This window comes from Oryzias latipes, chromosome 14 (assembly GCF_053564925.1).
Source record: "Oryzias latipes strain Hd-rR chromosome 14, Olatipes_Hd-rR_3.1".
Taxonomy (NCBI): Eukaryota; Metazoa; Chordata; class Actinopteri; order Beloniformes; family Adrianichthyidae; genus Oryzias; species Oryzias latipes.
The window spans coordinates 25,367,424-25,389,920 of NC_136250.1; the positions used below are offsets into that span (position 1 = coordinate 25,367,424).

The 22,497-nt window shown below is 43.0% G+C and overlaps 1 protein-coding gene across 19 annotated transcripts in view; it reads left to right on the forward strand.

The window, feature by feature from the left end:
• The window catches only part of LOC101163992 (rap1 GTPase-activating protein 2), a 45,277-nt gene that overhangs the window by 17,287 nt on the left and 5,493 nt on the right, over positions 1-22,497 (forward strand). For 8 of the 19 annotated variants that reach the window (XM_078931159.1, XM_078931161.1, XM_078931157.1 and 5 more), the window contains 19 exons: positions 4,691-4,775; positions 5,687-5,722; positions 7,249-7,296; positions 7,934-7,966; positions 9,628-9,879; positions 9,963-10,066; positions 11,144-11,222; positions 11,534-11,587; positions 11,653-11,736; positions 12,855-12,955; positions 13,156-13,285; positions 15,013-15,168; positions 16,851-16,922; positions 16,989-17,075; positions 18,046-18,192; positions 21,435-21,539; positions 21,612-21,703; positions 21,788-21,892; positions 21,977-22,064. In XM_078931159.1, coding sequence (XP_078787285.1) covers positions 4,691-4,775; positions 5,687-5,722; positions 7,249-7,296; positions 7,934-7,966; positions 9,628-9,879; positions 9,963-10,066; positions 11,144-11,222; positions 11,534-11,587; positions 11,653-11,736; positions 12,855-12,955; positions 13,156-13,285; positions 15,013-15,168; positions 16,851-16,922; positions 16,989-17,075; positions 18,046-18,192; positions 21,435-21,539; positions 21,612-21,703; positions 21,788-21,892; positions 21,977-22,064 — 1,858 coding nt within the window. Of the gene's footprint in view, positions 1-4,690; positions 4,776-5,686; positions 5,723-7,143; positions 7,297-7,933; positions 7,967-9,627; positions 9,880-9,962; positions 10,067-11,143; positions 11,223-11,533; positions 11,588-11,652; positions 11,737-12,854; positions 12,956-13,155; positions 13,286-15,012; positions 15,169-16,850; positions 16,923-16,988; positions 17,076-18,045; positions 18,193-21,434; positions 21,540-21,611; positions 21,704-21,787; positions 21,893-21,976; positions 22,065-22,497 lie in introns of all 19 variants that reach the window. The other 11 variants (XM_078931163.1, XM_078931160.1, XM_078931162.1 and 8 more) reach the window with 2 other exon arrangements.

Consider the following 22,497-nt stretch of genomic DNA (forward strand, 5'->3'; position numbering starts at 1 on the left):
ATGTTCCAGGATGCGGTTCAGGCTGGTTCAGGTTCGTTCAGGCTGGTTCAGGTTGGTTCAAGCTGGTTCAGGATGTTTCAGGATGTTTCAGGCTGGTTCAGGATGTTTCAGGATGCGGTTCAGGCTGATTCAAGCTGGTTCAGGCTGGTTCAGGCTGGTTCAGGCTGGTTCAGGATGTTCCAGGATGCGGTTCAGGCTGGTTCAGGTTCGTTCAGGCTGGTTCAGGCTGGTTCAGGTTGGTTCAGGCTGGTTCAGGATGTTTCAGGATGTTTCAGGATGTGGTTCAGGCTGGCTCAGGCTGGTTCAGGTTGGTTCAGGCAGGTTCAGGCTGGTTCAGGCTGGTTCAGGATGTTCCAGGATGCGGTTCAGGCTGATTCAAGCTGGTTCAGGCTGGTTCAGGCTGGTTCAGGCTGGTTCAGGATGTTCCAGGATGCGGTTCAGGCTGATTCAAGCTGGTTCAGGCTGGTTCAGGCTGGTTCAGGATGTTTCAGGATGGTTCAGGCTGGTTCAGGATGTTCCAGGATGCGGTTCAGGCTGATTCAAGCTGGTTCAGGCTGGTTCAGGCTGGTTCAGGCTGGTTCAGGATGTTTCAGGATGGTTCAGGATGGTTCAGGCTGGTTCAGGCTGGTTCAGGCTGGTTCAGGCTGGTTCAGGATGTTCCAGGATGCGGTTCAGGCTGATTCAAGCTGGTTCAGGCTGGTTCAGGCTGGTTCAGGCTGGTTCAGGATGTTTCAGGATGGTTCAGGCTGGTTCAGGATGTTCCAGGATGCGGTTCAGGCTGATTCAAGCTGGTTCAGGCTGGTTCAGGCTGGTTCAGGCTGGTTCAGGATGTTTCAGGATGGTTCAGGATGGTTCAGGCTGGTTCAGGCTGGTTCAGGCTGATTCAAGCTGGTTCAGGCTGGTTCACGATATTTCGCTTTGGTTCTTTGTTTACAACGGAACTCGCTATTTCTTCTTCCACGGCCGTTTCCGGTATTTTAGAGAGGTCTGCCAGTCAGAATGATTTATTCCGACCAAAAGTGTGGCATGTGTAACGGTTTGCCATAAACTGATAACGTTTTTCTGGGCCCACGTGCACAGTTCAATTCTAATCCGATCTTTGATCCAATCAAACACATTTTGCACACGGAACCGCAGCTATTGTTTCTCCTCTCAACATGTCCAAACCATCTTCATCTGCTTCTCTGCATTTCTTTCTTCCTTTTTTTTTTTTTTGGAATAGGAGGGCATTATGGATCATTGTGAATATATTTTTTATTTTTGTGTGGTTTGTGTTTGGAGATTACCACGATTCTCTAATAGAACAGTTCCATTTCAAACAAGATGAGCTAAGACTTTGTGGCTCAGGTTTTTTGTTTTTACAATTTTGGGAGTCATCAAAAGTGCTTCTGGACTCACATTTAACACTTTAAGTATTACCTCTGAGCATTTAGTTTAAGTTTATGTTAGACTAATGTTCAGGAAGGACTGAGAGAGTGTACATGATTATGGATGACTAACTTCACTTCTTTGTGGTAAAGGAGAACCAAAGCATATTTAGGCTGAGGCTGTGCTTCAAAAAGCTGCAGCTACAACCACCAGGCTAAGTGGACCTTTGCATTGTCACATTACACGAATGGAGTTTCACACACAAACACACACAGACACACACAGTGACCTTTTCCCTCTCAGTAGGTTTTGTGTCTCCTCTATGATCTCGTCTCCTCCTTGTCTCTTTGTGACCTTTCCATTCATTCCTGTTTGCTCCAATCATTCCCTCAGGTTTCCTGATGAACTTTGCCTTCTTGTTCAGAGTTAAATGGAATTAATCTTTGGAGACAGAGAGACCATGTCCCGCAGTCAGCTCAGATCTCTGAAACACAGACCTGATGGGGGTGTTTGTGTTTGTACAATTTCTGCATTTTAGCCACAAGAGGCCACGGCACAGATGGCATTTTGCCTGTTGATAGACATGAGCTTCAGAGCTGCAGTTTAAGAGTGGTGCAGTGTTTCTCCAACCAGGGTCACCTGTACCCTTAGTGGGAGACTTTGACGCACTGTAGCAGTATTGCCCACATTACAACTTGTCTATCTATCATCAGCAAAATGTGATGTTTTTGAGACCATAGTCCCAGTTTAGCCTAAAACCACTAAAGAGGGACGAACAATAAACCTTCAACCCCTTCAACTCCAATCACTCTGGACTCGGTGCCGGTTTAACAAACGGTCAAAAGACTGAGGCCAGAACCAACAAGTGGGCGTTCAATGAAAACTATGTTTAGGAGTTTGACAGTTATCAGAGCCCGAAAGCGGTCGTAGAAACTTGCATAAGAACGCGTAAATGTGAGAGTTTTGAACACAGAAGCCCAAAACACACGTTTACGTGAACTTTTTTATTGAAAGTGGTCACTTGAGGGCAGTGAGAACGTACCTTTAGACGGACACTGCGGAACAATCTGATCTTTTCAGTCTCTCTTAATTATTTAATCTGTTTATGTTTTGGATCATTCTGCTGTTGAAGATCTATGAAGCCTGAGACTGAAATTTGGCTCCAGAAGGACTGCTGATAGCAGAATAAAGCACAGAATAAAGACACTGTGTTTTAGATGCAGCAAAGCAGCCCAGACCATAACGGAGCCTTCTCTGTGTTTCACGGAAAGGACCGTTTTTTTTTTAATCTTGGCATGGTTCATTTCTGAAAAAAGAGCTGATGTCAGTAAACAGTCTTCACTTTTGTCTCATTTGTCTGAAGGGTGTTCTCCCTGACTTGTAACGATGCTCAGCAGTGGGGTCCTCCTTGTTTGTTTTTCAAACGTGGTACCACTGCCAGTTTGAAGTCCTCCCAACCTGTGTGACTTTCACAGGTGCAGGGTAATCTCATGGAATCTAGGGACTGGTCCAAAGAGGGCTGGGACCCGAAAGGATGGGTTAAATCTAAAGAGTGCTTTAAAAACGGGAACTAATCGTCCAGACTGTGGTTTATGGTGGTCTTCATTCTTGGAATCGGACTTTCTTGTTGTCATGTTTTCTGACCTGCTCTCACACAGCTGATGCTCATGTCCTCTCAGGACAGACGGAGTCAATGCAGGCTATAAATATGGAACAGGTGCGCAGAAAGCGCCGCCCAGACACAGCGGCACACTGACCATATGCCTGATACAAACGCAGCGGGTTGGTTTGAGGCCAGAAGACGGTTGTTTTTCTGCAGGGATAAATGGGAGACACTGTCCTTAAACCCAAACACGCGCAGATTCTGTGTTTTAGAGAAAATGTTGAGAGACTGCAGACAGACTCTGTGAAGTTTATTATTACATAATATGAACTTTGTGTATGAGAGGAAAGGAAGAAGAAAAGCCACTCAGCTGCAACGTTTCTTTGTCTCATTTTTTCACGACACAAAATTATGCAACTTGCCTCCCGTCGTTCACACAGTCGCACGAGGTCATCCGTCCCGCTGCAGGAACAGTGTCTGCGTTTGCTGACAAAATGCTACTTTGCTGGAAACTATTTGGTCTCATGAAAGGCAAGAGGAGGTATAGATGTCTGTAACAGAGATCATGGAAAAACCAAGGGTTTGCTTTAATTTCTCTTCTAGGAACTCTGTGAAGGCTGGATGGTAATGAGGGGTTTTGTTACCTGGATGCTGACCTGGAAATGTAAAGAATTTCAGTGTTCCTATTATTGTTTCTGCAAAGATTAAATTTCATCCTTTAGCAACATCTGTAGTGTTTCTGTGAGATTTTGTGTCGATTCAAAACCCACTTTATCGTCTGTGCTCCAAAGATAGACATATAGATTTACCTGGGCAATGGGTGATGTGTGACATCACCTATAGAAAATGTTTTACCTCTGGCTCCAGTGAAATGAGGCCAAGTAAGTCGCCAATTTCCCGGGCGCTGCCATTTGGAGCCATTCTTTAAAGGCTCATTGAAGTTTGTTTATCCAATCTCTCTGGAAAAGTCACAGGTATTAAAACCAACAAGACGCACCGATGACAGGTGAATGTGAGGCTCAGGCACAGTTTTCAAAGCATGCTGCTTCAAAGTTTAGAGGATGTTTCAAGGATGAGTCACGCTATGACTAAGAAAAACATACATGAAAACAGATCCAAAAATGGGACTAGTCCAAGAGGATTTGTCATTTTCTCTGTTGGCACAACAAAATCCTGCGGTGCAAGTATGAGGACATTTAAAGAAGAAGAAATGGACAACTCAAATGCGGAAGAAACAGAAATAATCTACACAAATATTCCCTTCTATATGTAAATCCTTACTGAAGCACATGAATTCCAAAAACAGAAATACAGGACACGATGTGTATTTTCAACACCTGACGAAACCATGGCAACCGCAGAGGAAGCAAGGACGACTCGCCCGAGGGCGAAGAGAACACTCTTCTGGATGGATGTCACAGTTGATCAGTGAGCATGCATGTGTGTGTGCATGTATGCGTGTGTACAGGAGCGTGTGCAGGCGTATGAGTGTGGCAAGGGGACGGAGTCATGTAAGAATGACCCGTCATCGCTGCAGGAGTGTGACTCCGAAGACACTAGAGTGCACATAACGTGCAGCGGTTTTTACTGGTTGATCAAAGGTCAACGGATAAAATGCTTCTGTGCATTTTTGGTTGTTGCATTCTGAGCGTGTTGTTTGTTTGTTGTCGTGTTTGTGTTATTGATGACTAACACCAATGACCTCTTGCTTGGCTGCAGCAAACAGGACCACCTGACCATCCCCAATGCTCCTGTGGCAGAGTGCCCCCCCTCTCCTCCCCGGACTGCGCCCCCCACCATGAAGGTAGGAGCATCTCTGACATAAAGAAAGTCTACGTCAGAATTATACTCTGCTTATGTGCCCTCATCCCACTTCTGTCTTTTAAGAGCAAATTCACAGCCAAGCTCGTTTTCAGGAACTGCACTAAGAAATCGTTTTTTATTGTTAAGGTCCAGTCCAATCCCCATCCCCCCATGAGACCACAGGATTCCTAATTGTGTTTCTAATGAGTCTGAAGACAAAGCTTTGGTCAATCTGCGTTCCTAGTGACCATGAGCTGTTTAGATCAGACACAAGCAGCAGAAATGAGCTTGGGCCAGAGATTTCTGGGTGGTAAGGCACATTATCTCACTTTCAACACGATCAAGTGTAGCCTTGGGTCACGAAGTGAGAAAACAGGCAGTGTTACGAGAAACCCTACATGAAAACAGGAAAAGGCCTCATGTCAGTCAATGATTAGCCATAGAGTGGTGCCAAAAACCATGAACACACTTGACACCGCTGAATCATTTTGAGTAACCCCCCATGCACAGTAGTGTCTGATGAAAATGGAAGTCATAAAGAACTGTTAGAGCCCACAGGAAGCACAATTCGAACACAGCGACCCCCGAAAGCTCTGAACTCCAAACTCACAAGACCTGTCCTCAGGACCCGGCTCAGAGCAAATGTCCCCAGCTTGGTGCCTGTAGGTTTGAAAAAAGTGTCATTTCCTGAGACGGATGAGGGGCAGGCTTCTCAGCCTCCCAGACCCATGGGTGCACTTGTTGCTGTTGCTTGTTAAAGGTTTTCTGTCGGTGGACATCCACAGATCACCAGTGTTTTCCAGCTCCAATTAAAACAGAGGAAACACAAGTAGAATAAAAACAGTGTTGATGTTTACAGTTGGTCGATCTCATTAAAACAGAAAGATAACTTGAACACATCTCTGTCTGCAGTCGGCCCATTTCTTCGACACGATGGACATGATGGAGGTAAGACCGTCTTCGCCGCAGTTTTGAATGCATGTTTGCGTGAAACTCAACAAGCTGGAGACTTTACCCCATGATATGGAAACTGTGTTTGGAGAGTGAAAGCGTCTTTCTTCCTCTGACAAACAGAATTCTTCTGTAAGAACTAACACCAGAAACCTGCTGCTGAACACACCTGTGATTCTCAGAGTGTCTAATGTTGACGCGTTCTGCTTTTTTGTGCTTCAAAAATGTCTCCAGAGGAATGTTAATTCCTGTTTAACTGTTTCCTGTATGATTGGAAGTGACTGAAGCCCCCAAAGCTTCCTGGAAAAACCCACGTGGGCCTCAAAGGCCTGATGAGGCTCAGTTAAATGTGGCAGATGTGTCGTCTGCATAGAAAGCATTTAGGAGTTATTGAAATAACAAAATAAAGTTCAAATTTTCATTTGATCATCGACTAAATCAGTGGTCCCCAACTTTTTTGTCACCGCAGACCGGTACAACGCAAGACACGTTTACCGCGGACCGGTGGGGGGGGGGTTGAGGTGCAGTGCAAGGCACGTTTACCGCTTCTGTCCCTTCATTGGACCGTTTCCCCTTGTTTTTTGCTCATTTTGGTTGTTTGGGTTTAATTTTAGCGGGGTGTATCACATGATGTTTGGTGTGTTGCAACTTTGACGTGCGTTAAGTGTGACGGATGTAACAGAGAGAATCCGGTCACTTTTCAAAATAAAACGTCTTTTTTTCGAGAAAAACAATAAAATGGAAATTATTTTTTCTTTCTGTTGCCAAAATTTCCCGCGGACCGGTACCGGGCCGCGGGAAATTTTGCCCGGTGGTTGGGGACCACTGGACTAAATGATTTCTGATCCTATACGCTGCTTCTAGTTATATTTGTGTTATTTAAGTAGGCCTGCTTTTAATCAAATACAGTAAAATGTATACATATTTCAGAACAACAATAATTTAATATTATAGTAAACAATTTTAGTATTTCTTCAAATCTATTATTTTAAGCCAAATAAACAGTTTTAAGAGGAATTGTAGCATTGTTTGCACATTAATTTGCAGTGTTGGGATTGGCAATATTTTTGTTCCATTTTATGATTTAAAAAAAATAGGTTTCAGAGGGGGGGGGTCAGCTATATTTAGCACAATTTTCCTTTTTTGAATGTTCTACAATTTTCAATTTAAATTTGAATGACACTTGGTTCTTTTTTATGCTGTCTTCTGTTCTTTGAGCATTTACCTTCTTTGTTATTTGACGGTTTTTACGCATGCAGAGTCACATTTTGAGCATTTGTCCTTTGTAGATGTAATGTCGATGATAAAGAGAACACAAGTAAACACCAAGCGTGGTTTTAAACAAGGCTTGCATTGTTTTGGTCATAAAATCCAGAGCTTGTTTTCTGACCTTGATGACTGATGTCCCTCTCTGGCAGCAGCGACTGCGATCTTGCGTTGCGCTGAGTGAATGGGAGGAGCTGTGAAAGGTTCAGGGGTGGGTTCAGACTCAACTGTGTCTTCTCTTCCTGACGGGGGTGCAGCAGGTGCCAGAAGCTGCAGAGATGAAGAGCGCTCTCCAGAGGCAGAAGGCACGTCTGTCCTGTGTCTGTCCATCTGTTGTGTTTCAGCTGCACTTCATCCTGTGTTTGTGTGAACTCTGGCCCAGAGGCTTGATCAGAAAAAGCTGCTTGAACCGGCTGAGGAGCACGCTCCCTGCCCGGGATCACCCAGGCTCAGCCAGCAGGGAGCTGGAATTAGGAGCAGAACTTCCACTCTTCCTGTTGGGTACCACATCTGGCTTGACTTTTCTCCAGTTCCTCATAAAAGATCTTCGCAAACCTACGTTTGTCTGTGTGCTTCATCGTCCTCATCGCTATCAGTGTCTGTCTTTAAACAGTGTTTGCCTGGTCAGTTTTGTCTGGAATAAATATTGATGGTAAAGTTGAACAGAGGTTTGTGTCTTCTCACCTGACAGTAGTCCTTGTGACACCATGAACTTGTCGTCTTTCAGACATCAAACTGAGACTAAGCTCAGTTTTTCAGGAAGTGGTACAAATCTACATTTGGGTCTTAATGTAGATAGTTGGGAGCATTTGAGAATGATAGAAAACCCCAAAACATTCATTTTTAATTTAATTATTAGATATTTATTTTTCTCTTAGTAACTAAATATTAGGACACGGGTGCAAGCTTTTGTCATTCTGGTGACTTCTGCGTCTCTTCTAGGACGACTACATTCCTTATCCGAGGATCGAGGAGGTGAGAGTTCTTCAACCAACCACAGGAGGGCGGTACATTACATGCTGTGACTGCGCAGAAATATTCAGTCGGCCATCTTTGAAGCTACGTACACACCAGGCATACGATGCTCATTCAACAATGCACTTATACACATTCCTGAATGTGCTTTTAGCAAACGGTATTCACACAGGTGTGTCGCTACACCAACGTACTCACAGTTGGAAGAGGCTTGGTGCCAAATGTCAAGGTGGCACAGAATCTTGTGAATCTTGCTCCAGGGAATTTTCTTCCAAAGCTCTATTCCGATATTAGAAAACGTCATCTACATTAGCACATAGCAGCCACCGCATGAAAAATACCTGACAACATGGGTTTTATCACCTTTAAAAGTCAAGCTAAAACAATAAGTCATGGCTCACATTTAAATGTAAACGTCTGTGCTTGAGAGAGAGAGCACACACACGTAAAGAAATGTGTTTCTCCTCCACGTCGAAACACCCTCCCGGCGGAAGGATACCCAGCTTCCACGGCTCCTCCTTAAAAAAACAATTTCCAACACCACTGAACCTCCAAATGCCCCAGACGTCTGCCAGACACCTGCTGCTCTACAGATGGAGCAGAGGTGGAGGTGGTCACCACCTACAATATAACCTGTAGCGCTTTGAGATTTTATCTAAAATGTAAAGCGCATTCTAAATAAAATTTATTATTATTATTATTATTATAACCTCGGAGTCCTGCTAGACAATAAACGGAGCAAATATGGACGCCATCTTCAGACCAGGATGTGCTTTTTAAAAAGACTCTCCTCCATTCTGGAAGGCTGTCGTCTGCAGTGCCCTGGACCGGAGGTGTGTCTTACCCGGTGCAGTGAGACTGTATGACACTGCTGGGAAAAGGGGGCAAGGGGGGGGGGCTTTACACCATGAATGTGCAGCTGCGCTTTACTGTTTATTTTGGGTTATTTCTTATATTTCAACACTTTTTACTTATTTATTTATGTATTTACTTATTTTAATTTTAAAGTCTGTTTAAATCCGTGTGAATGATCTAGAGCTGCAGACTGCAACATGCAGTTATTTCCCTTGTGATCAATAAACGGTTGGCACTTCAGTGAAATAAAAAGGACGCTATCCATATGTCAATACCAATTCCGAGTCCCTGATTGGTCGAAATTCAACTGAAGGTTTATGGCTTGTTCAATGGCAGCACGTTTTGTGTGTAGAGTGCAGAAACAGACTTTCAAAATTGTGTAGCAATAAACATTCATTGTAATTGGTCGCTTGAACATGCGTTTCTGAGCCGCAGTCAACGTAGCATACAAATGATTTTCATAAAAAAACACAGAGAATTCTGTATTTCACTATTTCTTCTTCTACAGCCTTTTCCGGTATTTTGGAGAGTTCTTCACACAGAATGATTTATTCCGACTGAAAGTTGTAAACGTTTGTTATAATCGGAAAAGGTTTTTCTGGTCCCACGTGCACAGTTCAGTTCTGATCCGATCAAAGACATTTCGGTTATGTAACTGCAGCTACTGACAGTTATCTGCTGATGACGACAGAAACCAAAAACACTTTGAAGATAAAGTGCAAACAGAAAGACACAAGCTTATGGAGAAGAAAAAAACATTACAGAGCAAACTGTCCTAACCTTTGACCCCTGACCTTGTGCTTCAGGTGCTGGAGAGGGGGGGGCCTTACCCTCAGGTCATTCTGCCTCAGTTCGGCGGTTACTGGATCGAGGATCCTGGGGGCCCACCTCCTACTGCACCTCCACCTATTTATCTTAACAGCAGGGGAGATGCAGAGGAGGAGGTGGGACAGTTGGAACGAAGAGAGCTTGAGGACCGCCCCCCAGAGGATTATGGGTACCAGCTGGAGGAGACTAATGAGGCTGCACGGGCGTACAGGAAGCACTTCTTGGGCAGGGTGAGTTTGGAGGCTGTCAGATGTTTGGGATGTGGTCCCTTTCTGCAGATTAAATACCCCCCCCAACACGTCTACCCACACAGGAACATCTGAACTTCTCCTGCGCCTCCAGTTGTCTTGGAAACCTGCTTCTGTCTGTGAGACACCAAGACCAGGATGGCCAGGAGTTCCTTCACGTGATCATCAGGTAATCTGCCCGGAGACTACACACTGGGACCTGAGTTAAGCCAACGCCATCTGAGGCGCGGCCAGCAGAGAGCGACACAAAGAAAACAGCTGATAAAAATAAAATCTTTGACCAGGTTTCAGAGAAAAATGCTTTTTAAAACGTTTTCTTGACAAAGAAATGACATGCATCATGATTCTAGAAAGAGATCAGTCAGCTGATAATGATTATGAAGCTCCTTTGTCTTTGCGGCACGTTGCCCCAATCATCAGAAAAGAACATGCTGATCAATGGGAAACCTGCAGGGAGGCATCCGATTCCAGCTGTAGGTGTAGAATTCTGCTGCGTCACATTAGAGGCTAGCTTTATTGTGCAACAAGCCATCTAGTGGTTACACAATGAACTGGCCCGGCTTCATTTAATTTTGAACTGCCTTCAAACAGGAAGTTAAATTGTTTTGCCCCCCATGATTGATCTGTTTTTAGATTCTAATGTTTGCTTTGTTAGTCTCTACAAGAACTGCAGCTAACCTTAAAAAATACCACAACTGACTGATGACCTATTTGTTATTCTTTATTCAGTGGTTCACAAATTAATAAAAGTAGTTTACATTTTTATTTTATGAACTGATTAATGAAGATGCTTACAGGTCATCTTTATCTCAGTATAGCATTAAAGTTTTCAAAGCCTTCCCAGCAGTCTATTAATTATAATTCTTTTAGCCAAAGTAAAAAAAACTGTCATTTTCTAAGCCATAGTTTCTGCAGAGCAGCAGGAATTCATTAAAAACTTTGTTTTTGATTAGAAAAACCAAAAGGTTTCAGATGAAAAAAATTCCTTCCTTTGGTTGTCATCTGTAGTTTTGCCACCAGAGGTCCCTAAACGCAGCAAAATGCTTCTTCATTGGCAGGAATTACACTTTTCTTTGGCAAAAGGCAGTCGGGTGTTCGATGAGGATCAGGTCCCCCAGAAAGTCCAGACAAACGTCTGATTGAGCTGCAGGTTCATCCTGATTTCTGTAGTTTTCCCTCATGTTTCGAGGCGTCTGAGCCGGATCAGGACTCTGGTTCGTCTGGTTTGTCTCTTGTGTCCCGTCAGGTGTCGAGAGAAAAGCACCTACCACAGATTATCTTTGGCAGAGCTTCCAGACATCCCCAGTGTCCCTGAGCTGGCCAGGGTGAGTCTGTCAGACTCCTGAGAGGAAATGATGTCACATCCCTTCCTGTTGGATGCTGCTATCTGTCCGTGTCAGCACCCGAACACATCCTCAGATCAGAGAGTTGGGACACCTTCTCCAGAGGTCATGATCTTTGGGAAGTTCAAAGATGCATCCAACCATGAAACTGTCTGATTGAGAAATCTTTTTTAACAGAATGATTTGATGTTTTCTAAAACTTTTAGAAGCAAAACTTTGTCTGCTGAAGTATTTATTCTCATTTGATGCTCAACAGTATTTAAGCCGTGATGTGTGTGTTGTGTGCCCTGCAGCTGCTGTGCGATGAAGCTGCAGGACTGCGGTTCAGTCCAATCCTCTATCCAAAGGTGAGTTCATGAGCCTCCGATTCTGGCTGAACAGAGCGGGCCGCTCTGACTCCACGTGTCTCCAGGCGTCTCATCTGATCGTGAGCTACGACGAGCACGAGGTGAACAACACCTTCAAGTTTGGAATCATTTACCAGAGATTTGGACAGGTACTGACCCACCACGCCACTCCTTGCAGCTCTGGGAGGGGGGTAGAGAGGGAGGGGGCAATTATCGCCAAGGTGTCATTGAGGGATGATGCCACAATTTTTGTCAATTTCGGAACAACAGCAAAGCCAAAACATCGATTTTTATAGACGTTTATCTCCATAGCAACCATTAAATGTTTTGGTCACTTATGGAGTAAATTTTTGGATTTCCTTAGCAACTGAGGTTTTCTTTTAACCGCTGCCACTTCCCAATATGTTTACACCGTATGTTGTATCGTTTCTTCCAGCTTGAGCCAGCTACACTTTTAAATCGTCACAATGCTTTGGTAAAAAATCTACGACTAACAGGTGAATGCACCTTTTGCAATGTTCCCACACTAACGCCGCTCTAAATCTATAACTTCTAATTCCAACATTTTTCTCCAAATGGCTTCCCAGTGAAGCTTAAGTTAAGTTCTTAGCCACAGCTGCGCTTAAAGATGGATACCATTTGTTTGCTGGCATCATGCCAGCGTAAAGGTCACCGTGCGACAGCACCACTCATGCGTTGTAAGTGCGTGTAACTTCCATTATCCTTACACACACTTAACACACACGACAATGACACATTCCATTTCCTTGACATTCCTTGAGGTGGCTGTACGAGCGTCAAAGCACCTGCAAAAAAGGCGACTAAGCCGTAAGACCATCCCATCATTATTTTAAAACTTCCTTTGGATATACCTGACACTTGTGTTTTGGTTTTGCTATGATTTATTGAGCCCCATAAAAGATTTTGGGTCCAATTATTTTTCTGGATGGTTTCTCTGCCCCCTACCCCCAAAATGACATTCGCCATGCCTTAATTCATTATCAGCCCATATGAAGCGTCTGCTAAGTTTGGTGAGACTTTCAGTATGTGACGGCCGTCACATTATGCTCAAAGTTGCAGTAAAAAAAACAAATCTGGTCCTTCAGTCCAACATGAATGCACGGCATGAAAATAGAAAAGCATCATATCTAGTAACAAAATCAACACAACAAATGGAAGATTACAAAGGACAATTAAAGACAAATTAAAGTCTGTGAAAGATTAATACAAAGAACCAAGGGGATGAGATGTGTTCACCTGTGCACAGGTGTCTGAGGAGGAGCTGTTCAACAACAACGAGGAGACGCCGGCCTTCATAGACTTCCTGCAGCTGCTGGGGGACACTGTGGAGCTGCAGGACTTTAAGGGGTAAGCCTCACTGCAGCTGTGAGGCCGTCACAGAGATGATCTGCAGAGGGTCTCCTCAGTCTGCAGAGGTCTTTATGGACTCTTCTGTGATCAGAAGAACCCAAATAATGGAGGATTCAACTCTTGGATTAGGACCGAAGCGTTATAAACGCATTGGAAACAGCATTTTGATCGTCACTCATTCTTTGGCCTCTTTTCAGGTTTCGAGGGGGCCTGGACGTGTCCCACGGGCAGACGGGGTCCCAGTCTGTCTACACTGTCCACAGACAGCAGGAGATCATGTTCCATGTTTCCACCAAGCTGCCCTTCACAGAGGGAGACATGCAGCAGGTACAAGGCATGACCCAGCAGCACCAGACATGGCTCAGTTATACGTCCTGGGACATAACGTAGTTGGGGTGTTCCCTTATGACATAATATTGGTGGTAGGGCGAAACAAATACGTAGACAAAAAAGCTAAATATGTCCAAATTTGTATACATAAAAGGAATATTTCTATAAAACACAAACACATCTCTGAATAGACGCTTACTTGAAGAAAACATCCATGACTTGTTTAAATGAAAGTTAACTGTTTCCAGAATTGAAAAAGTAAATGCTCATAAAGCGCTTTTCTACCTTCCTTGAAGGTGCATGGCGCTTTACACACATTCACGCTTTGGCGGAGGATCAGCTGCCAAACACTGGCGCCAACCTATAACCAGCAGAGCCAATGCAGGGTTTGGTGTCTTGCCCACGGACACTTTGACGCTTGGGCAGACAGGGTGGGAACTGAACCTGCAACCCTCTGATCAGAGGTTGACCACTCCCCCACAGCCGCCCCCTTTAGTTCCCAGTAAATCAGAAAATGTGTTTGGAAACATTCAGAAGAGAGAAAACGGAATTGTACAAAATTCAGAATGACTCAACCAAATCCAGAGGCTGAGCTTGTTACTGTGTGGTTTTGTTTTGCTTCATGAAGGAGAGTGACTTCAAAGGTTTGAGTACACTAAAGCCTTGCTTCCACTGAGCGGTCCGGTCCGGTTTAGAAAGCTCCAAGAAATTAGGGTGTGCTCATTTTTTCCGCATGGCTTTTGGTACTTTATATATGCAAAACATTTCATGTTGTTTGAGAGAAAACTGTGGGCGGCGAAGAGACTGACAGCCGCTTTCTTTTGTCAACCTTCAGCCAATCAACGGATTTCAACAGTAGCTCTGACCTATCCGGCCAGGTCCATTGGCTTAAACCATCACTCTGGGAGCAAAATACATTTTTGGAACATAAAAAAATTGTCATTTTAAGCGAGCCACAAGAACCTTGATTGGTTTAAATTTTGGATGAAAACAGATCACAAAAAATGTCTCAACCTTATTTCCTGTTTCATAATAATGACCACCACTTTATTATGTTGCATGGCAGAAAAGTATGGCAAGCTAATAGAGTCAATAACCCTCAGGTTGACCATCAGATACTCCACTTTAATTAAAAGCAGTGTTTTATTTGTCAAAAATGTTGCAATTTGTGCTTTTTAGCAGTGGATTATTTGATGGATAATTAACCATATCTTGTGCAACCCTTTTGTCCTGTTCTTCCTTCACAAGACACATAAAAAACACAAATCAAAGAAAACTATATTCATCCCAAAAACAAATGTATATTAGACATTTTTCAATAAACATAAAATAAAATACAATTTTTAAGACTAAAATTAGCTTAGGACATTTCAAAATTAGCGTACAAAGATCTTTTAGAAGGAAATCAAGCTGTGGTCAATGCAGACCTCAACATCTTGGATCAAGACATGACTCAGCAAATTCTTTGGGCGGTGCAGAGAAAGGATTCTGTTTTGAAATTTACTATTGTAAACAATAATTTCTAGATAAAGTTTCAATAAATGTCTGGTTTTACATATGAATTTAGAAGCTGAAAAAGTGAAAAATTCAGAAAAATGTGAAATAATGCAAACTCGTGTCAAAGTACAGCACACTATGATAGATTTTCAGACACAGTTTATGAAAGCAGGATTCATAAGCAACAGCAGGTGTTTGTGTTTCGATCATCTCATTCTGTGTTTCAGCTGCAGAGGAAGCGTCACATTGGAAACGACATTGTGGCATTAGTGTTTCAGGAAGAGGCCACGCCCTTCGTCCCGGACATGATTGCCTCCAACTTCCTGCACGCCTTCATCGTGGTACAGGTGGAGGAGCCGTGCTCGGACAACACCGTCTACAAGGTACTGCAGCGGCAGCTGCTGTGGGCTGTTTGTCCTTGTTTTCTTTACTATTATTATTTGAATTTTATTTATTTTGACAGACTCCAAATTGTTCCTTCCTCACTCGTAGAACTGTCTCTGCATCCAAACAAAATGTATTCATAAGGTTTCTCACTGAATCAATGTAAGTTGCTCTATTTTTTTTTGTCCAGTCCAGCAAATGAACTCCCCCTCAGACAGACAGAGGTGGTGCTGGTGGTGGGGGGTGATGATACAAAGTCATGATATGAGATGAATCTCATAAGTAAATTGCACACACACACGCTATCACACAGTATTCATACAATTACTAACAAGTATTGGGTATGTCTGTACAAATTTACAGTATTTCTAAAGGACTTCTGTCTGCTTCCTGCACACAGACAGACATGCATAGGATTAAAAACACCAGAAACGTTAACACACCCATGTTTGTACGACGGTGAGTTGGGTGACTCTGTTTTTTCTGGATTTAAAGTGTTTACTGTATAGCAGAACTGGACTGAGTGACCCCTCCCCCTGGCGTTCCAAACAGGAAGTACTGCTGGCTCCAAGAAGCCAAAATCCCGTAGACTTCTATATAGAGAAATAAACAGCTGATAACTCATTACTCAATAACCATTGTTCTTGCCTCTTGTTCTGCTACCTTTTTTAATGTGTCCTTGATAAACTGATCAATTAGATGTCTCAATATAAGAAGGTGGTCTCACGTCGAATGTGAGACCGTTTGATTGACAGATTCTCCCAAGCCTGCTTTCATTCAAAGAGGTGTGGTTTTCTAAGAAAGCTCCCTCCTGATTAGAGAGAGTGGTTTCCATATAAATGTAGACTTAGACCAGCAAGGACCAATGATGGCTGACTGAGGACGTCTGGTTCCAACATGGCGATGAACATATCGTGAAAAAAATGGTGACTGAATTGATTTCGTTTGGTTGGAACTGGCAGCATTTTCTATGGATGACGCCAAACTCGCTCAGTCCAGTTCTGTTATACGTTCAATGGCTTACAGAACCACTCTAATGAAAATTGTGTTTTGGTGTTTTTAATGTGTTCTTATAGCATTTAAAATAATTGAGATCAAAATTACATTTCTGAGTATCAGCTCAATGAATCAGGAGCAGATGAAAAAATGCGGTTTGAAGAAGATCGTATTTGTGACGTAGAAAATACGCTGGCCGGGCCACAAGCTCCCTGCTCCGCCCCATTCCGAGGGATTTACTTGCAGACAAATAGATCCATGAATGTCTTTGTTTTCCTCGTCCGAGCTGGAATCTGGATCTAAACTGTACATATGGATAGATCCAATATTGCTTTACAATTTTCTGGGGCTGTAAGCTAGCGAGCTTTCAGTAACGGGAAAGGTATTGGGGGGAACGCTCAGCTTAGTCCCACCCACATACAGAGGTAAAGTTCTATTGAACTGCTGCCGCTCTGCAGAAAATATATTCTAGAAAACAATACAGTTTTTTGATTTTGTCCAAAACTGACATAGTCCACTGGGAACGCCTCTAGAATAGATCAAAAGATGATGGGACTGGGACTACTTGGGGCTGGGGACCACTGATACAAACTACTCCAGCAGACTCATTTCTCCAATCAAGGTTTCAATGAACAAAACACAATGAGGTTGAGGCTTCACTGACAGCAGCCTCTGTGATTGACAGGTGTCCGTCACAGCACGAGATGATGTACCTATGTTTGGCCCACCCCTTCCTACCCCAGCCATCTTCAGGAAGGTGAGACAGACATTTCCTGGTGAGACATGACATGAAAAGAGACTGCATCCCTTTTCCTGTTTTCAGGGTCCAGAGTTCAGAGAGTTTCTTCTCACTAAACTCATCAATGCAGAGCTGGCCTGCTACAAGAGCGACCGCTTCGCCCGCCTGGAGGTAAAAAAGCCTGCTGAGCCAAATGCTCCACATGCTTCATTTAAATACCAGTTATTGTTGGAGCTTTTTTCTCCACGTTGTTTCTAAAAGTGTTGGTGCGGGAGGTTTGGTGGTCAAATCAAGGGTCTTTGTTTCTTTAGATCATTTAGAGACTGGTTTGAGATCTCTCAGTATGGTCATTCTCAGGTTGGACCACAACAATGTATTATTTACGTTTTCCCTTAACTTTCCTCTTAATGCCCAATCGTTCATCCCAAAGCCAACTTCAGCGGCGTCTTTGCATTGTGTGTAAAGATCAGGCCTGGGTTGATAAAATCAATTAATCGATCTGAATCGATCCAAGCTTAATAAATCAATAATTGATCCATCAAAGTAGAGGTTGATCTTTCATGCCTTTTCTTTTCCAGTGAGCTAACACACAACAGTAAACCCAAAGTCAAGTAGCTGAATGCTAACGGATAAATGCTACAGCACGAGTTTCACCTAGTGGCCAAACTGTGATCACCGCCAGCTCCATGGAGAAAGTGGGTGTGTCTGATAGCCTGGGGGCGGAGCTGGCAGCACAGACTCTTTCTTGTTCTCACTTTTATATGTATGAACGTGGGGACCCAGTTGTTTTCATTGGTTGGGAGGTGCTGATGCTCAGAGAGCAGGTTTTTAGAGGAATACTTAGCAATGCGTGAATGAATGAAAGTACCGCTTTGGGGTCGTTTATAGTGAGGAATGAACATTATAATACACTTAAAAGCTCCAAAAAGTTGATTTTGGATGGTATGAACCCTGTAAGGGGTTATCTAGGTGAATGGGCAACACATTGTAATTTGCTGCACATTGAGCTCTCTCAGCCACCTTACAAAGCTACTCAGGTATGGATTGTCTGGTGTGAGAAAACCTCAAACAGTCCCCAATTAAGGCGTGGAACCTCCTTACATTTCATGTTGATTCCATGTTAAATCAGTTTTCTATTCAGGAGCGAACTCGGGCCGCCTTGTTGGACAGCCTCCACGAGGAGCTGCAGAGACGCTCACAAAGCATGCTGGGATTGACATCGGGGTTGGAGGAGGAAGGCCGAGCAGAGAATGGACAGACCCACGGAGGACTGCTGGAGTCCATCAAGGTGTTTTGAACTTTACTCGATATTCAAAGGGTTTCTGCTCCTGTGAAGATAAAAAATGTCAAGTTGGAAGTAATTCCCTCAAAACAGTTTGCATCTGGTTACTGAAAGTCTGCTGCTTTTGCTACAGCTGTTCGTAGACTGTTTCTTGTTTTCCATCAAACTAAAGAGCTGTTCTCACTGAGGTTCACTCAATACCTAATAGACCTGCATCTGTCCAGTCTGCAGCCTTATTGGCTATCAGACCTTCAAACCTACAGTACCTTCTCATTTATGGCCGTTCTCCCTTAACACAGATCTTGGCTTGCAGCTCCTCTGAGATTTTCTTTTAAACTTAGATCTGTTAGACTAGAGGACACGTCATTCGACACATATATAAGTCGATGGATGTCTTTCCTTCTCACATGATTGGATACGAATCTCCATACAAGGTCCACGAATTGACACCTCCAAAATGCTTTTTCCTTTTCTACTTCAACACCGCTCATTCTGTGACAGAATTAAAGCAAAAATGCAAAGAGGGAATTGCATTTCCAGGGGGAACAATCAGAAAGCACATTTAGAAGACATCTCTGTGCAACAGCTCTAACACAGATTTCGCCATGCTAAACTTTAGCCATTTGCTGGTAGGACCAACAACGTAGAAGAAGAGCAATGACATCATCGCCCCGCCTCCCCCCTGGAAATGCTGACTGGAAATAAATGATGTGTCACTTTTTGCACGGTGGATGTAAAAAAGGAAAATGTTATCCCCTCTGCATTTTCGCTTTAAAGATGTCACAGAATGTTTAAGAAGAAAATTTAAAAAAAGCATTTTGAAGGATTGATTTTTAATGTTATTTTTGGCCCAATAGATGAGGTTACATTGTGAAAAAGCATTTCTGTTAATCCTGTTTAATTGTCAAATTGACATTTCTAATTAAATTTTGCAACACTTACGATACCTTATTGAAAATAAAAAGTCAAATACCATTTTCTTTATCATGTTATTTAGGTGACAGAATTAGCTGTGTTGAAGAAGAAGAAAAAAAATTGATTGCTTTTTCATTTTATTTTTGAGTCAACGAATGCAGCTTCATTTTTTTTAATGAAAAAGCATTTCTGGTCTTGACTTTTATTTTTAATTATGCTACAGAAATGCTTCCATATTTTTGTTTGCATCACGTGAGCATGAAAAGGTAAAGACAGTAGAGACACTACAGGAAGAGAAACTGGCAGAGTTTACCAGAAGAGAATAATTTCCTTCCTGATCGATGTTTTATACCTTTTAACCCACATGATCATCTGTGGTTTTCAACCAATACTGCTGTTACTGTCAGTACTTGATTTTAATATGTATCTGTACTTCACAACCCACCATGTAAAAATTCCCACAGCCTCTCTGCATCTTTATGTCTTTAATTGTAATAGCGTTTTCTGTGTTACAGAGTTTAAGATGACAGAGTCACTCTGGGTTCAAAGTTCTTACATTTCTACATTTTGAATTATTTAGTATCTTCTACGCGTTATCTGTGACATTTTTACACATCCACCAGAATGAAGTAACAAACTCTCCTTTAGCCGCTCTGTTGGGGAGAAAGTTTTACGAAACAAATCTCACCACAGGGCAGCCATGGTGCAGAGGTAGAGCGGTCGACCTCTAATCTGAAGATGACAGGTTCAGTTCCAGCCTTGATGCCAAAGTCTAAACGTGTTTTTGGGCAAAATGCTTAACCCTACATAGCTCCTAGTGGTTAAACGTTGGTGCCAGTGTAAGACATCAGTGTGGGATGTGTGAATGGGTGAATGGGACTGTGACTGTAAAGACTTTAGGGCAGGGATGTCACTCATTTTCACCGAGGGCCACATTAGCGTAGTGGTTTTCCTCAAAGGGCAAGATATAATATACACATGAAACTAAATGTAATTAAAAAATAAATGTAATTACTCCTTAAGGTTAAATAACTCATTTGTTTATTTATTATAACTTTTTAACGTGACAATTCCAGTTGCATAAAAAAACGTATGTTTGCTTGTTACACTAACATAAATCCTTTTAAATTTGATTCTGTCAGGTTAGGTTATATGGACAGTGTTTAAGTCCTAATGTATAGTTGCCCGTATATTTTAAGTCCAATTCCCCCTAGATATGAATAAATACACACCAATTTTTATTTAAAGAAATTAAAAACTTTTATGCTCCCGCGGGCCACATAAAATGACATGGTGGGTCACATTTGGCCCCCGGGCCTTGAGTTTGACACATGTGCTTTAGGGTCTTCAAGGAAGGTAGAAAAGTGTTATTTGAGTTTACAGTGTTTCCTCGTTTATTGTGGGGCCTATACGTTCAAAAAATAACCAGCGATAGATGAAATCCACTAGGTAGGTTTCTAAATGTTTTAAGGCAGTGACTCTCCTACTAACAGACTTTCTCCACTTTTCTCAGAAAGAAATGAACATTTTCACACTTTTTATTCTTGTTTAAACTCTCAAAGTTTAAACCTTCATAGATAAAGTAAGTCCAGAATTACAGAATGAAAACAAAGATCTGATCACGATCGAAAACTTTGCAAAGATGGATGTATATATTGTGTATGTAATGTCTCCAACTGAAGACACGGCATGGAGGAGACTGATTGACATTGTCAACAGCCAATCAGGATGCAGGACACACAAAAGAGCGAGGGAACACTGTACCATTTAATATCTATTCTCCTCATTCTGTTTCATTTATCTTGCTTTGTATTTATCATCACCTTTAAAGTCATTCTTAACAGAATAAAACGTTCTCCTCACCGGTTTCTTACCGTTTGACAGAGTAGTTAGGTTGTTTTCTTTTTACGGTTGGACTTCCATCTGTTTGGTAACAACGGCGGCCGTGAGGAAGTTGTGGTTCCACAGGTTTTTAGTTGGATGACCTTCCCACCTTTAAAGGTCCTCACCTGCAGTTCCACTGTGGCGCAGTGAATATAGTGCTGATCTCTGATGTTTAATAATCATTTTCCTTCCTAAACTTTGATCATCTCTGCATGTGAATTCAATTTTTTTTAGCCACACAGCATCTTTGTCACTTAAACATCTTTCTTCAGTGAACGTCTCCCAATGACACACATTGACGTGGTGACATAACAAATGTGTCTGACCTCCAAACCTGCGCATCATCAACAAAACATGAAACACAAGTTCAGCTTGAGTGCATGACATGAAACCTGTCAAAGTTTTCAGGCTCATCTGCATCTGAACTTCTGCTTTGAATGAATCCTCAGAGGGCCATGCGAGGCCGGAGCATCTCCATGGAAACCATGTCGCGGGGCGGACCACTGCTGCCCACCAGCCTGAGTGGAGGGGGTCTGGCACACCTGAGCATTGAGGTGAGCAGAAAAAGCAGCACAGCTGTGATGTTCTGCGTCTGCATTGCTTTTTTTTTTCTTCTCTGACATCAGTGCGGTGCAAAGTCTCCGGTGAGGCGGCGCTCAGGACTCTTCCCTCGTCTGCTGAGCATGGACAGTCAGACAGAGAAACACAGCCAGAGGAGGTAACCCTCACCTCCACGCCCTTGGCCTGATCCACGGCGAGTGATCTCTGAACTCTCCGCTCTCTGTCTCCTCATGGCGGACAGCCTCCTCAGTGAGCAGCGCAGCTTTGACTGTTATCATCCCACCCTGGAAGTGCCATCGGAGCTGCCGTCCAATCCCAGCTCTCCGGAGGCAGGACAGCGGGACAGGTGGCTATTTTCCCATCTGCCTCGGCGGTGACCATGACACTAAGCGTCTCTGACACGGACACAACATGGGTTGTTTTCTTTCAGGATTCATGGGAAAAAGGAGAGCAGTAAGATTTCCAGATCCACATCAAGCACCTGCAGCTTCAGCCTCCCTGCAGACGACGCACACTTGGTGAGACAAACACATCAGTCTGCTGTTGTAATGAACCGTCTGACCCAAAGGGGGCAGCGCTGACCCTGAGAGCAGATTTGGTGGTACAACAGAGCGTCCTCTCTATGTGATAATGGAGGAGGAACAAAATCATTATTTACTCACAGTTCAAGCAAAAGTCAAGAGGGAGGAAGCAGGATCGAGTGATTCCAGCATCTTTCCTTTGTTGTGATACTTTAAATTATTCATCACTTCTGATCATTTAACTCCAAATGACTAAATAATGAAGCAAAATCATCTGAAAAGTCCTCTACCTTTTGACATGCCTTGCTCTGAAGCTATATTTGTCATCTAAATCATATGATACATGGCCTCTTTTCGTATATCTGCATCAAACATGTTAGTGTTTGTGAAGAAAAACGATGAAGCTATCAAGTCATTTACTGAAAAGGCA